The sequence below is a fragment of the Gracilinanus agilis genome, chromosome 3, assembly GCF_016433145.1.
Source record: "Gracilinanus agilis isolate LMUSP501 chromosome 3, AgileGrace, whole genome shotgun sequence".
Taxonomy (NCBI): domain Eukaryota; kingdom Metazoa; phylum Chordata; class Mammalia; order Didelphimorphia; family Didelphidae; genus Gracilinanus; species Gracilinanus agilis.
The window spans coordinates 403,941,737-403,955,026 of record NC_058132.1 but is presented as its reverse complement, the minus strand read 5'-3'; the positions used below and the strand labels follow the sequence as shown (position 1 = coordinate 403,955,026).

The window sequence follows — 13,290 nt, the reverse complement described above, 5'->3', positions numbered from 1 at the left end:
TATATATATACATATGTGGTATATATATATATATGTATATGGTATAGTAATGGAATACTATTGCACCATAAGACACAATGAACAGACTTATATGAACTGATGCAAGGTGAAAGTGAACAGAATCAGGAGAACAGTTTATACAGTAACAGAAATATCGTACCATGATCAGCAGTAAAGGACCAAAGTATTATCAGCAAAACAAAGCTCTGAGATAACCCCAAGGGAGTCTGGTAAAAAAAATTCAATATATTCATAACCAAGAAGGAACTATTGGAAGTTTTACTGCAGATCAAAGCATGCCAACTTTCACTTCACTTCCTTCAAGAGTTTTTTTTTAACTGTAGGTGTGATATGTGTCTTATGACAGCACAAGGAATATGGAAATATATACTGCATGAAAGCACTAGTATAACCTATATCAGACTATCAGTGCCTCAAATTGGGGTGAAGGAGAGAGGGAGAGAATCTGAATTGCAAAATGTCAGAAAACAATTGTCAAAAATTGTTTCTATGTGTAATTGAAAAAATAAAATAAGTTAAATAAAAATATTTGTTTATTGACTTATGTTTAGGTTTGAGGACAAAGTAAGAAAAAACATCTGTTCATAGAGTGTGATCTATTAATCAATTGATATACCTACAAAAATAATGCAAAATATTTTACACACTGACCATAGATGTCACTGTGCAATTCAACATTTAATGAAGTTATTCAGTGAAGCTTGTTTAAAGTCCTAAGGGTTATATATTAGAATCCTGGATGTCTTACAGACACCAAAGAAATACAGGCATGTTATGAAAACTTAATCAAATGTCTACTACCAATTCTACATAAAGTACAGTTTATTTTATTATGATATGATAAAGATTGGAAAATAACATATATTTCCTTTACTCAACATTTCATTTCTTGGCTCTGTTTATAGTCTTAAAATCATTATTAGATATAGTTTGGCTTACATTTGCAAAGATTATTTGCAAAGGGACTCATATCTAGGAACCGCTTATGTTCAGAGAATCATTTATATTAGAGCCATTTACACCACCACAGCTTTGACTTGAACTAAAAAAAATCAACAACTCTAAGCCCAAAAGGGTACTAATTACTACACTTTTCATTGTTTTTCAACCTTATGTTCTTTAAGTCTGCACTTTTACAAATACTTTCCAAAGTCTCTTCTATAACTTGTGTTCATTATGATAATTTCAAGGCAGAGTTTAACTAGACACATTCATTCCTATAAGTTTTCTTTAAGTTATGCTAATTGTCATCACTTTTAAATGTTCAAAATCAACTTTTTTCTTAGTTTTGTCAAGTCTCTTACTTTTTTCAAAGTTAATGCACAGCTTTAGTCATAAAGATTACAATTTATATATATGTATATAATCAGTTATAATATTTATAACTAAATATCCATAAAGTTTTGAATGCCTATGAGTGCACTTGCTTACAAAAATACACATTATTACAAAACACATTTCCATAGTGGATTGGTGGTGACAACATACTTTTCTCACAACACTTTGAGGTAAATAATCTGATTATTACTATCACCATTTTAGAGATGAGGAAATCAAGGCCAAGAGGAATGAGATGCTTTTCTATAGTTACTGAGTATCAAGAATAGATAAGAATTCTTTGCTTTTCAACCTTCTAATATAGAAGAGATTGTAGAAGTAGAAGAGATTGCTAGACTGAGAAGTCTGCATTAGATAAATTCTAAGACAGTCCTCCAACTTTAAGATTTAGTTTATGATTCATTCATCACTCTTTCCACAGGAACCCTACAAACTAAACCATATAATATGGTCTAGTCTCTTTCTCTGTTTTAGATCTTCCTAGTATGTCACCAAAGAAATTTCGAAGAATTCCTTCTCTTATCTTTTCCAAATAGTTTATGTAGTATTGGAGTTAGTTGTTCTTTGACTTGTTTTTTTTAAATCATTACCTTCTGTCTTAGAATTGATACAAGTATTGGTTCCAAAGCAGAAGAGGGGTAAAGGCTAGACAACTGAGGTTAAGTGGCTTGCCCAGGGTCACACAGCTAGGGAGTGTATAAAGCTAGATTTAAATCCAGGTCTTCCCAACTCTAGTCATATCCCTCTAACCACTGAACCACCTTGCTACCCACTAATACTTTTAAAATGAAGCTGTCATTTTAATAGATGATTTGCTAAAGGTCACACAGCCAGTACATGTCAGAGGCAGGGCTTGCACCTAGTTCTTCTTTACTTAGAGGGTACCACAGTAATTCTAATGACTTTAAATTATAGAAAAGCTAATGGTTCATGTAATTAGAGGGAATTATATCAAAGTGGGTTCATTAAAATATTGAAATCACAGGTCTGAAAAACAACAAAATACAATTAATGTCATGCTTAAATATATTTTTTTCAAATTTTACTCTTACCGTAGCTCTTTACTAATGCTAGCAAGTTGATGAGACTTCCTGGCAAGGATAAATCTGAGGAGAAAAATAAAATATTTAAACATTTAGCTTATGTGACATAAGGAGATTTATCCCTTCTGTCTCACATGCCCCTATGAAAAAAAACTGAGTATTACCGCCATATTTGCTCTCCTTTTTAGTAAAAAAAACTTGTATTTATACTTACATCATCAATTATTATAAGTATCTTAAAGATTATATGAAACATATATAACATAATATGAGGTCTTAAGGCTATAACTGACAAAAATTCTATCCAAAGATCCAAATCAATCACAAAAAAGTGAAGTCCTATAATTATAAAATGACCTAAAGAAATTTCACTAAGTTGTTTTGCAGAGGAAAAGAAGAGTATAAAATAAAACAAATCATGTACTACTAATAATTCATTCATTTAATCAATTAAATGAAATAAATAAGTCATTTAATATGTCATATTAGAACATATTATTATGAATATATAAATAACTATAAAATTTAAAATATATTAATTATATAGTTCAATCAAAATGGTAACTAGTTCAAGGTTCCCATTACCATGGACATATTGAGAATTGGGTAATGAGAGGAGACAGGGAAAAAAAATTCTAAGTTAAAGAGAAAACAATTGTGTGAATCCAGACAGTATCATCTCAGAGAAGGAACTGGTTTAGTTTTTGACCTTTATAGGAAAAAGTTCAAATATAGGCATATGCACACACCCATCATGATTATTAAACTTTATGATATATATTCATATTTCCATGTTTTTGCTCAAGATGCACTTTTATGGTGTTAATGATTTCAACTCTATTTTAATTTTACCCTACAATCCACATATTTAAACAAGATTTTGTTTGCCTGAAGATAAAAGATCATGAGACTTATTTTAAAGCCTGTGTTCTTTTTCTCTAAGTCAGTGTTAGTGGTGACATTTTCTTGAAAGTCTCAAATCTTGCACCAAATAAGTTTCCTGACCTAAATATAAAGCATTATAGAAAATCTAATTTTCTCTGGTTTTAGTATTCTTCATTGTATATGGTACCTTTTAGCAAAACGCAGTTTCCATGTTTATTTCTTTTAACTAGTTTTATTTTTGCTTTGTCTGAGATTATGATTGTTACCTTTGCTTTTTTTTTTAATTTCAGCTGAAGCATAGATTCTGCTCCAGCTTCTTACCTCCACTCTGTGTGTCTCTCTGCTTTAAGTGTATTTTTTTGTAAACAACATTCTTCACTGTTTTACTAAGGTCTTTTTCATTGGAATACCCAAGAATTACAGATCATCAAGTCTAACTCCCTTCATTTTTGAGATGAAGAATTTAGGTCCAGAGTGATTAGTGATTTGCCAAACGTTAATTGAAATAGTAAATGGCAGAACCAAAAGTCAAGTAAGAAAGCATTCTTACAGCCCATGAGGCTTTTGTCTTTGAACTTCCCAACCCACTTCTACCTTCTGGTACTTCAGAGGATACTATCCCTTTTGTTTGAAGGTAGGCAAAAACAAACAAGAAAATAAAAACTAAATACCTTGATCCTTAAGAGGATCATTTGACTGATGAAGAAGATGTGGTCCTTATTAAATGATAGTCCCAAGCAGGCCCCTTTCTACATAGAAACTTTTGGTACACAAAAAAATGAGCCTCAGAATTTGAAATGAGAGAAATCTTGGAGACTCCACAGTACCTTGACTAGAGCTATCTATGTTCCTGCTTGACATATCAGGTCTTACCTGCTGTATGCTGAGCTGTGCTACATATACTCAGTGTAGAAGGAAGGACAGATATTCCCCACTCTTTCTATTGGGGAACTACTCAAGAATCAATATCAGTATAAAATATAGTTATCCTTTTCAGGAAATGGCACACAGGTGCAATAATGAGAAGGAAAGGAATGTAATAACAAAGTTCTAAATTCCCTTTATTTTTAGCTAGAAATCCCAAAGATCTAACACTTTATATGAAAAAAAAAAGAACATGAAAAAATCTACTCTGATTCTAGAATGATCAAAAGGTTGAAATCTTAGTGATTTCACTTTCTCTCCTTTCACTTTCTTGTATGTCCTCTGTTGTATAGCTTGTGACACTGCCACTCAACAGCAACTGTCCTGGGTGTCTCTTGGCCATATGTTTTTATTTCTACACTCTCTCTCAATGACCTCTTTAGCAACCATGGCAGGTTCAATTAGTATGTCTATGCAGGTGACTCGCACATCTACATATTCAGTCTTAGTCTGCCATCTGAGAACCAGTACCACATTACCGACTTGCCTACTGAGCATATCTAGTAAGCATTTCAAATTTATTTAGCATGTTCAAAATATAGAACTCACTATCTTTCCCCTAAACCCTTTCTTAATTTTCCAAGGGTATCTCTACCCTCCAGGTAACAGTAACCAAGTTCTACAACCTCAGTGCCATCCTTAATTCTCCCCTCTCACTCCACATATCTGGTTAGATACCAAACCTTCTACTTCCTGTCTCTACAAAATGTCTTGTATTCATCCCCTTCTTTCTACTCATACAACTAGAATCTTATTTCAGGCCCCTCATTACTCCTCATCTAGACTATGGCAATAGCTTCTTAATTGCTTTCTCTGCTTCTGGTCTGTCACTGCTCCAATTCATCTTTCATTTATCTAACAAAACATCCTCCCTGTATCTAACAAAATATTACATATCCATATATGTGTGTACACATATAAGATGTGTTATATAAACGGTCACACACATATGTATGCATGCATATAGATATGCATATATCATATGTATATATGAAAATATACATGTTTTCTTGTTAGAATGTAAATTCCTTGAGGGCAAGGGCAATTTTGCTTTTGTTTATTGTTTAGTTCGTAGCATAAGGCCTAGGGATATAACAGGTACTTAATAAATGCTTGCTGACTGTTTGATGAAGGATGCTAGCCAGGTTAAGATGGCAGAGGCAGGGAGACAGGAAGGCTATTATTTGTTTCCAAAAGCCTGAATGAAGGCATCAGCTTTTCTTGCTCTCTGAGGTGGACCGTAAGTAGCAGCTAGCATCATGGAGAGCCTTGGCTGTGAGGCAGGCTTCTAGGCTGGCCTATGGTGCCAGTGTGTGTTTAGGAAGAAGGGAGAAAGAGAGCCAGGTTCTCACCAGTGGAGCGTGGCTGCCTGGGTGGCATTTCTTTGGTGCTCATGTTCCACTGTGTTTTGTACTTCTGGAAAAGTTTGTGTAATGTTATGTAATGTGTATGCCACAGGGCTGGAAAATAATTGTCACAATGTCATTGGCATCTACATTCTTACCAATAATTTAGGATATTATAGATAAATAAGTACTCAGATGTCCTAATCCAATCCCCTTATTTTACAGCCTTCTCAATCTTCCTGTATTCTTTCCGGACATTTTCAAGGGCTTCTCTGAATACTGAATGCATTGAGCTTGTAGTTTCAGGTGGGAAGAGGGGCCAATTGATCCTTCCAGCTATGGCTCTATAAGGCTTAATCTCTATCTTTAAATATTCATTTCATGGGGGAGAGGGGAAAAAAGAGGACCAGGCAGAGGCATAAGGGTGCAAACACAATAATATTTTTGTTAAGATTTTTCTTTTTGTTTGTGATGTACTTCCCCATAATGATCATTTCTCTATTTTTAATGTGTCTCCCAAGCAACCTATGCTTCATTCTATTTCACTAAAAAAATGAGGTCATCCTTTCATAAGCTCCTTCTTCTTCCCAATTCTTTACCTTAAATACACTCAACACAACCCCCATTTTCTCCTCCTTTGTTCCAGTCTTGTTAGAACAAAATAATTCTTCTTCCTAAGGTCAGCCCCTCTCCATGTGCCTCTGTTTCCATCTCCTTTGGGATTTTGCTTCATCAGTCATTCTCCCATTCTTATGTTCAATCCATACTTTTTTCCCCAGTAAAGACAAAAGTAACTTTTTCTCTCCTCTACTCATCAAAAAGTCTCCTCATTTTCTAATATCCCCTGAAGCTATTAGCTCTACATCACTCCTCCTTTTCACTACCAAAACCCTAGGGAAAATAATCTACACTCATTTTCTTCATTTCATCATATTTTATTCACTTCTCAACTCTTCATAATCTAGTTTTCTGCAACTTGAATTAATCCGCCCTTTCCATGTTTACCAATGATGCCTTAATTATTAAATTCAACAGCCTTTTTCAGCCTTGACATTCTTATCCTCTCTGTACCTTCTGATACTGTTGACCTCTTCCTAAACCCTTTCCCCACATTTTCATGACACTCATGGTTCTCTTCATATATGTAGTCACTGCTTCTCAGTTTCTGAGATGATTATCCCAATCCTTCCCAAGGCTCTATCCTAGAATCTCTTTTCTGGAGCAAGGGAGAGGAAGGCAATTATCTTCCCTTTGTAGACTTTTCCCAATTCTACATATCCAGTCCCTGTTTTTCTCTTGAAATATAAATCTGGCACCACTAACTATTTGTTGTAGATCTCTATCAGGATGACATCTCAAATTTAATAGGTCCAAAATAGAAATTACCTTCTTCTTCCTGAAACTCATCCATCATCCTCTCAAAGATGCCACCATTCTTCAGGTCCTCCAGATTTGTACCTTGGAATCATCCTTTACTTTCCCCATCTCCCTTACTTCCCAAATCCAATTAGTTGTCAAGGTTCCTTGGTTTTACTTCCAAAACATCTATTCCTTTCCATTCACAGTCACCAGTCTTATTTAGGACCTCTATATCTTTTGTAATAGCTCCAAACTGGCTATTTGCTTTTGGTCTCCTTCAATCCATCTCCCCACACAGTGATGCCAAACTGATATTCTTCAAAATACAGGTCTATGTAACTTCCCCGAACAATCAACTCCAGGGAGGTAATAACCTCTAGGACCAAAGAGAATCTCCACTGTTTGGAATTCCCGGCCTTTTATAACTTAGCTCTAGTCTATCTTTTCAAATTGATTCTACATTAATCCCCATTATATACTCTAAAAATTAATCCAGTTAAACTAGCTACACTCCATCTTCTGCCTTCATTCCTGAAATCCTCTCAACTCCTCCTCTCCCTCTTTAGAAAATCTCTAATTCCATTCAAGATTCATCTCAAATGCCATCTCCTATAATACAAAAGACTTTTTCTGATCTACTTCACACCTACAGTTGCTAGTGTTCTTCCTTAACAAATTTGTACAATTCTATTTTGACTATATGTCAGTTTTGTCTTTGTGTCCTCAGGGCCTAGCACAGTGTCTAGCTTGTAGCATGCAGTTAATAAATTTGCTGAATTAAAATGAAGTAATTCTGAAATCCTGTTAAGTTTTTACCTCTAAATTGATCTTTGTTTTAGTTGTGCTTTTTAACAAATATAACTTCTCAATAAGCTTTTCTAATTCTAAAAATAAAACATTTTAAAAATTCTCTATTACCCCATGATGGCAGGTACAGATCCATCTGGCTTGCTGTCATCTAGGGTGATTGAAATTGGAGCATCATCATCTTCAATGAGCATGCAGCCACAGTAATCTTATTGAAAAGTAAAGTAAAACAAGATGATGACAAATTAATAGAGATGGACAGTTGTTGTCCTGAATTACATACAAATACAATTTCCTAAAGACATGATGGCAAATTCTGAACATATATATCCTTAAACCTGCAAATTATTCTGTCTTGAATACAAACACGACTTCATAAGGAAGTCCTGTCCAAAGAGGAAAAACCTGCTTTGTCTACTTGTTTAGAAATATTCCTTTCAATATATATCATTAATAATCTTATGTTTCTAGATCATTAGTGCATTCTTCCTGTTGATCTAATGGTCAAAGTATGGGAAGAAAATTGCATCAGAAAAACTCTATTTCTATTTAAGCCTAGCAAATACTAGGCTCAAAATAAAGCCAGTTTTATTCTGGTCCTGAAAAGATTGACAACAACACTTATGTGAGGACTGAGATAATTTGGTCTTACTCTCCTCCATCTTTTACTTTATAATTCAATTTCCTCCAATATATTCAACAGACACTTATTAAGTAACTCATACATGCATGTGAAGTTATTAATGTGGCCATTTCATGTAGTTATTAATGTGGCCACTTCATGAAATTGAGGACTGTAAAGAAATCTGGTTCTTTATTTGAATTAGTTTTTTTTCTTTTTTAAAAATTATACACAATATATACATTGGTTCTTGGCAAATGTGGACTCTCAATTTAATGAGTTATATATGAATAAGAACAACTTACTCTTCTTCTTCCAAAAGGCTTCCTTGTAATACATCACACATTTAATGACAGCGCCCATTGGGAGACGTTGGACTAACTGGATTCTCTCTGATGGAAGTTCTGGTCGGAAGTGGATCTTACAAGTTAAGATTGGAGGGATGGCACTAATTACGTATCTGCACTAAAACACATACATGACATCAACTTAACTTTGATTGCAGTCTTTTGAAAAAGGTGGAAATGTAATTCTTTATATTTTCAGAAGCATCCAATACTAAGTACCAATGTACAAAGGACATTAGGAAGAAACAAAACAATCCAAGAAAGTATAACTTCAGACATTAATGAAAATGCTTGTAAAGATGCTTAAATAAGCAAAGAAAAGCAAATACATAGTGCTTATTACAATTGTTTCATTTGCTGTTTTGATAAAGCAGTGATAGACATGTCACCCATTAAATATGTTCTTTTTGGTTAAATAAAATTACCTCATATCTCTCATGGTTTATAGTCTCCACCATGACACTTTCACCTGATTGATCGATATAAGATACAGGTCTTTCCAGCTTTACTCGTTCGCCAAGAAGTTCCATCATTTTTTCACTAACTTGACCAGAACCTCCAACAAACTTCCTTTCCTATGAGAGGAGAGAGGAATGGGAAAGAAAATGGAAGGAAAAAAGCCAAAAAAACACATTAAAAAAAAACCAAAACCTCTGATCAATGACAATCAATAATGAGAGGACAAACATGTAGCATACACTAAATTATAAGAAAGCCAACAATCATACTTTGGTTTGTGTAGCTACTCCGCAAGCTTGTATTTCACTGGCATATCCTCTAAGACTGAAGGTTTTTTTCAGAGAGATATATGACCAGAAAGATGACTGTCAGAGAAGGAATGTATCTACCCACAATCACTCATGAAGCCATCTGCTAAAGACAAGGTATATGGGAATGTCCATGTCAATGAAATGGATTTTTGGATGTTTGTCTGAGAAACTCATCTGGTCAGTGTAAAATAAAGAGGTATTTAACAACAGAAGCAGGATTCTCTTCCAAAAGGTATCTCAATTAACAGTATTTGCAAGGAGATTCCCGAACATGGATTCAGGAAGACATGATTTCAAATCTGGCCTCAGAAACTTACTAGCTATGTGTCCCTAGGCAAATCTTTTAACTTTTGTCTGCCTCAGTTCCTACAATTATAAAATGGGGATAATGGCACCTACTTCTTGAGAATTGTGAGGGATAAATAAGATATTTGTCAAACAGCACAATGCTTGGCACACAGTAGGCACTTAATAAATGCTTATTCTTTCCCTCAGAGCCACTTTTTTTAATCTCTTACCTTCTGTCAGAAGAGTGGTAAGGACTAGGCAATTGTGATTAAATGACTTGCCCAGGGTCACCCAGCTAGGAAGTGTCTGAGGCCAGATTTGAACTGAGGACTTCCTTGCTCTGGGCCTGGCTCTCAATCCACTGAGCCACCCAGCTGTTCTGCTCAAGCTTCTTTGGACAGATACTTGAATTAATATTATTTACATTATTTAAAAGAATGAAAAACCATTGTTTACAGAAAGAACCCTTTCAGAACACTAATAAAATATTTAAAGAAAAATACCATTGTTTTTTTGTGCTTCTAAGCCCCAGGACAAACGGAATCCTGAACATAATAATAACAGCAATTAATAATAATCACAAATTTATGTGGCTTTTTTTTGGAAACTTGTAAAGTTCTTTATATACATTACATTTCATTTGATCTTTACAATAACTCTGTGGGATAGATACCATGATCATCCCCATTTTTTAGTTGAAGAAAGTAAGGTTGAGAAGTTAAGTGACTTGCCTTGGGTCCCACAGCTACTGAGTCAGGATTGGAAGGTGGTTTTTCTTGATCAGAGGTCTAGTGCTCTGTCTACGACACTAAGTTAAAGTTGGAGTTTTACCCTAAAGATCACTGCTTCCGATTTTCCTCATTTCTTAGGTAGTATCTTGCTGGAATTGTCTGGATTAATAGTTCTTAATGTTTTTCATCTTATTTACTCCTTTAATATAGCCAACGACTTCATGATTTAATCTATTTTAATCATCATACACACATACAATACCACAAATACCCAAAATTAAATTCTTTAATGAGAATTAATGAAACCAATGGGGCTGATTTTGGAGTGACAATAAGGTTGTAATCATCTAATTTCAAAATTTTCTATTGTTATTCAGTCATCTCAGTCATGTCTAACTGTGATCTTATTTGGGGTTTTCTTGGCAGAGATACTGAAGTCACTTGCAATTTCCTTTTCCAGTTCATCTTATGGATGAGGAAACAGGCAAACAGGATTAAGTAACTTCTCCGTGGTCTCACAGCTATCAAATGTCTGAGGTCAGATTTGACCTTGGGGAAATGAGTCTTATTGACTTCTGGCCTGGCAAAAGTAGGATTATTCTATTTCTTATACTTGGACTTCTGAAACTCAGCTGAAAAACCTAGGGAAAAAATAAGTCAACATTGTATGGTATATGTCAGACTCAGGATTTGAAGCCAATATGCTCAGCCAAAATTGAAGGGCTAACAGCGATCACTATTGTCTTACTTCTTCAAAAATGCATCTATGAAGATGCTATTAAATTGCTTTTCTTGTTCTAATGGTTAAGATGTTGAGTTGGCTTTACTTATAAAAATAAGTTATGATAATTTTTTTGACCACATAAGTAGGAAATCATTTCATGTGGGTTAATCTTGTTTTCCAACTAGTTTTATACCTCTTGAGGTTGGGGGCTATTTGCAATTTGCATGCTTCTAGCTCCTGACAGAACTCTGACTGGAACAAATACTTGTGAACTGACTGATTAGTGATATTAGCTAGCTAAGGAGACATGGTGGGCACAAAGCCATGAATAGAAAATAGACCAACTGGGAATTACAGCAATATAAATATTCCTATGGGAAGCTGACAATAAACCCCATTACATAATTTGAAACTGAATTACAGAATCTGGGAGGATTCATGTTCCTTAAATGTGGCATTTATTTGAACAAAAAGTTTGTTTTTTTCTTCATTTCATATTACCCATCTTTTATTTTTTTAAAAAGTATATAATAAGTTCACATCTTATTTTCAAAGCTATCCTTTGTGTCTGTGATTCCTTTGGAACTTTCTTCAGATCTTTTCTCTACATTAAAGAAAATGTTTCAATGGTCTGGTTTCTTTGTTTTTTTCATCATCATAGCCAAGTTTCTCTTCCCTAATCTCCCTCTCCTAATAACTGGGAAGAAAAAAAACAAAATAAAACCAAACAAAATTCCTGTAGTCAAGGAACTCAAATCTACATGATGGCTATGACCAAAAATGTGTATTCAGCATCTTAAGTCCATCATTTCTAGCACCTTAGCACAGGACCTGACATATAGCATATGCTTAATAAATGCCTTAACGAAAAGCTAAAAAAATATCTTTTTAGCCACATATTCTAGAAAAGACAAAGAAGGACAAGAAAGAATCTTGGTACTCAATATAACTTAAAATAGTGCAGGAAAAAGCCCCTCCCTTGTGCACTGTCTGTGTCAGATTATTAACTTTTAAATCAGCTATTGTGTCAGTTTAATACTTTATAGACCAATCTTAGCTCAAGGTTAAGAGGATAAATTTCTTGTTAAATGTTTTTTGAAGCAGATGAAAAAATTATTTTTAGCTTGAAACAAAAAAAATTTGTTCCAGGCTAAAAACAAAGATTTCCAAAAGTGTTTTTTTTTGTTGTTGTTCTCAAAAGCAAGTATGATTAATGTACACTTCCTAATAATCTCTGAGGGTTTGATCTCAATAAAAGTCACATTTTTTTCAACAATATATCCCTTGCTTCTTCTGTCAGGAAGAAAAGACTGAGCGGAACAGATCAAGAATCTTCTAGGAAATAACAATTCTTATGTTTGAAAGTGAGGACAATTAAAGATTTGACACAAATATCACATTTCCCAATTCCTTCAAGGCCCTCAACAGTATTTTCATAGGAGGCTGTGGTCAGCACTGAGAAATAGTCAGTTATGATATCTTTTTATTCATCAATTCTATACCTTTGGTCCTTGTGCACCTGCACTAATACTGCAGTAAACATGAAAACATTTTTTAAAGGTATTACCTGGAGATTAGACTTTATTTTAGTATTTATCTTCTATTAGGAAACTGGTATACAGTATTTACATCTATATTTATATAGATCTTCATATATATTTATATTCACTAGCTATCTGACTTGTATTTTGGAAATGGAACTATGCTAAACCAAAATTAGATTTTAATGCTACAAAGTGCATGTGTATGGTAGATTCAAATATCAAGTAAGGGTTAAGTAGTCATGGGAAACTAAAACAGCATTAAATGGCTGCAAATAAAATCTCCCCATTATAAACTAAATTGGCATTCATCAGATCAAAATGAAAGAATCAGTAGTCAATAGCACCTAAGACCATTCAAGAAATAGGGGCAAACTAATAACAGTGTTGAATTCAAAGAACAAATCAGGAAAAGTTAAAAGTAAATTAATGCTATTTTTCTCATCTTGTATAGCTTCCAAATTAGTGGGAAATACCTTAGTAGTGTACTTCTAATTGGGGTAAGATTAAATCAGAAGCAATCAGTAGATCAAGAAGCATTTTG

General features: G+C 34.0%; 1 protein-coding gene across 1 annotated transcript in view; it reads right to left on the bottom strand.

Moving 5' to 3' along the window:
* The window catches only part of MAOA (monoamine oxidase A), a 108,740-nt gene that overhangs the window by 20,941 nt on the left and 74,509 nt on the right, over positions 1-13,290 (bottom strand). The window contains exons 9-12 of the mRNA XM_044669223.1: positions 9,118-9,267; positions 8,651-8,810; positions 7,835-7,931; positions 2,412-2,465 (exon numbers count right to left, since the gene is read on the bottom strand). Coding sequence (XP_044525158.1) covers positions 2,412-2,465; positions 7,835-7,931; positions 8,651-8,810; positions 9,118-9,267 — 461 coding nt within the window. The remainder of the gene's footprint in view (positions 1-2,411; positions 2,466-7,834; positions 7,932-8,650; positions 8,811-9,117; positions 9,268-13,290) is intronic.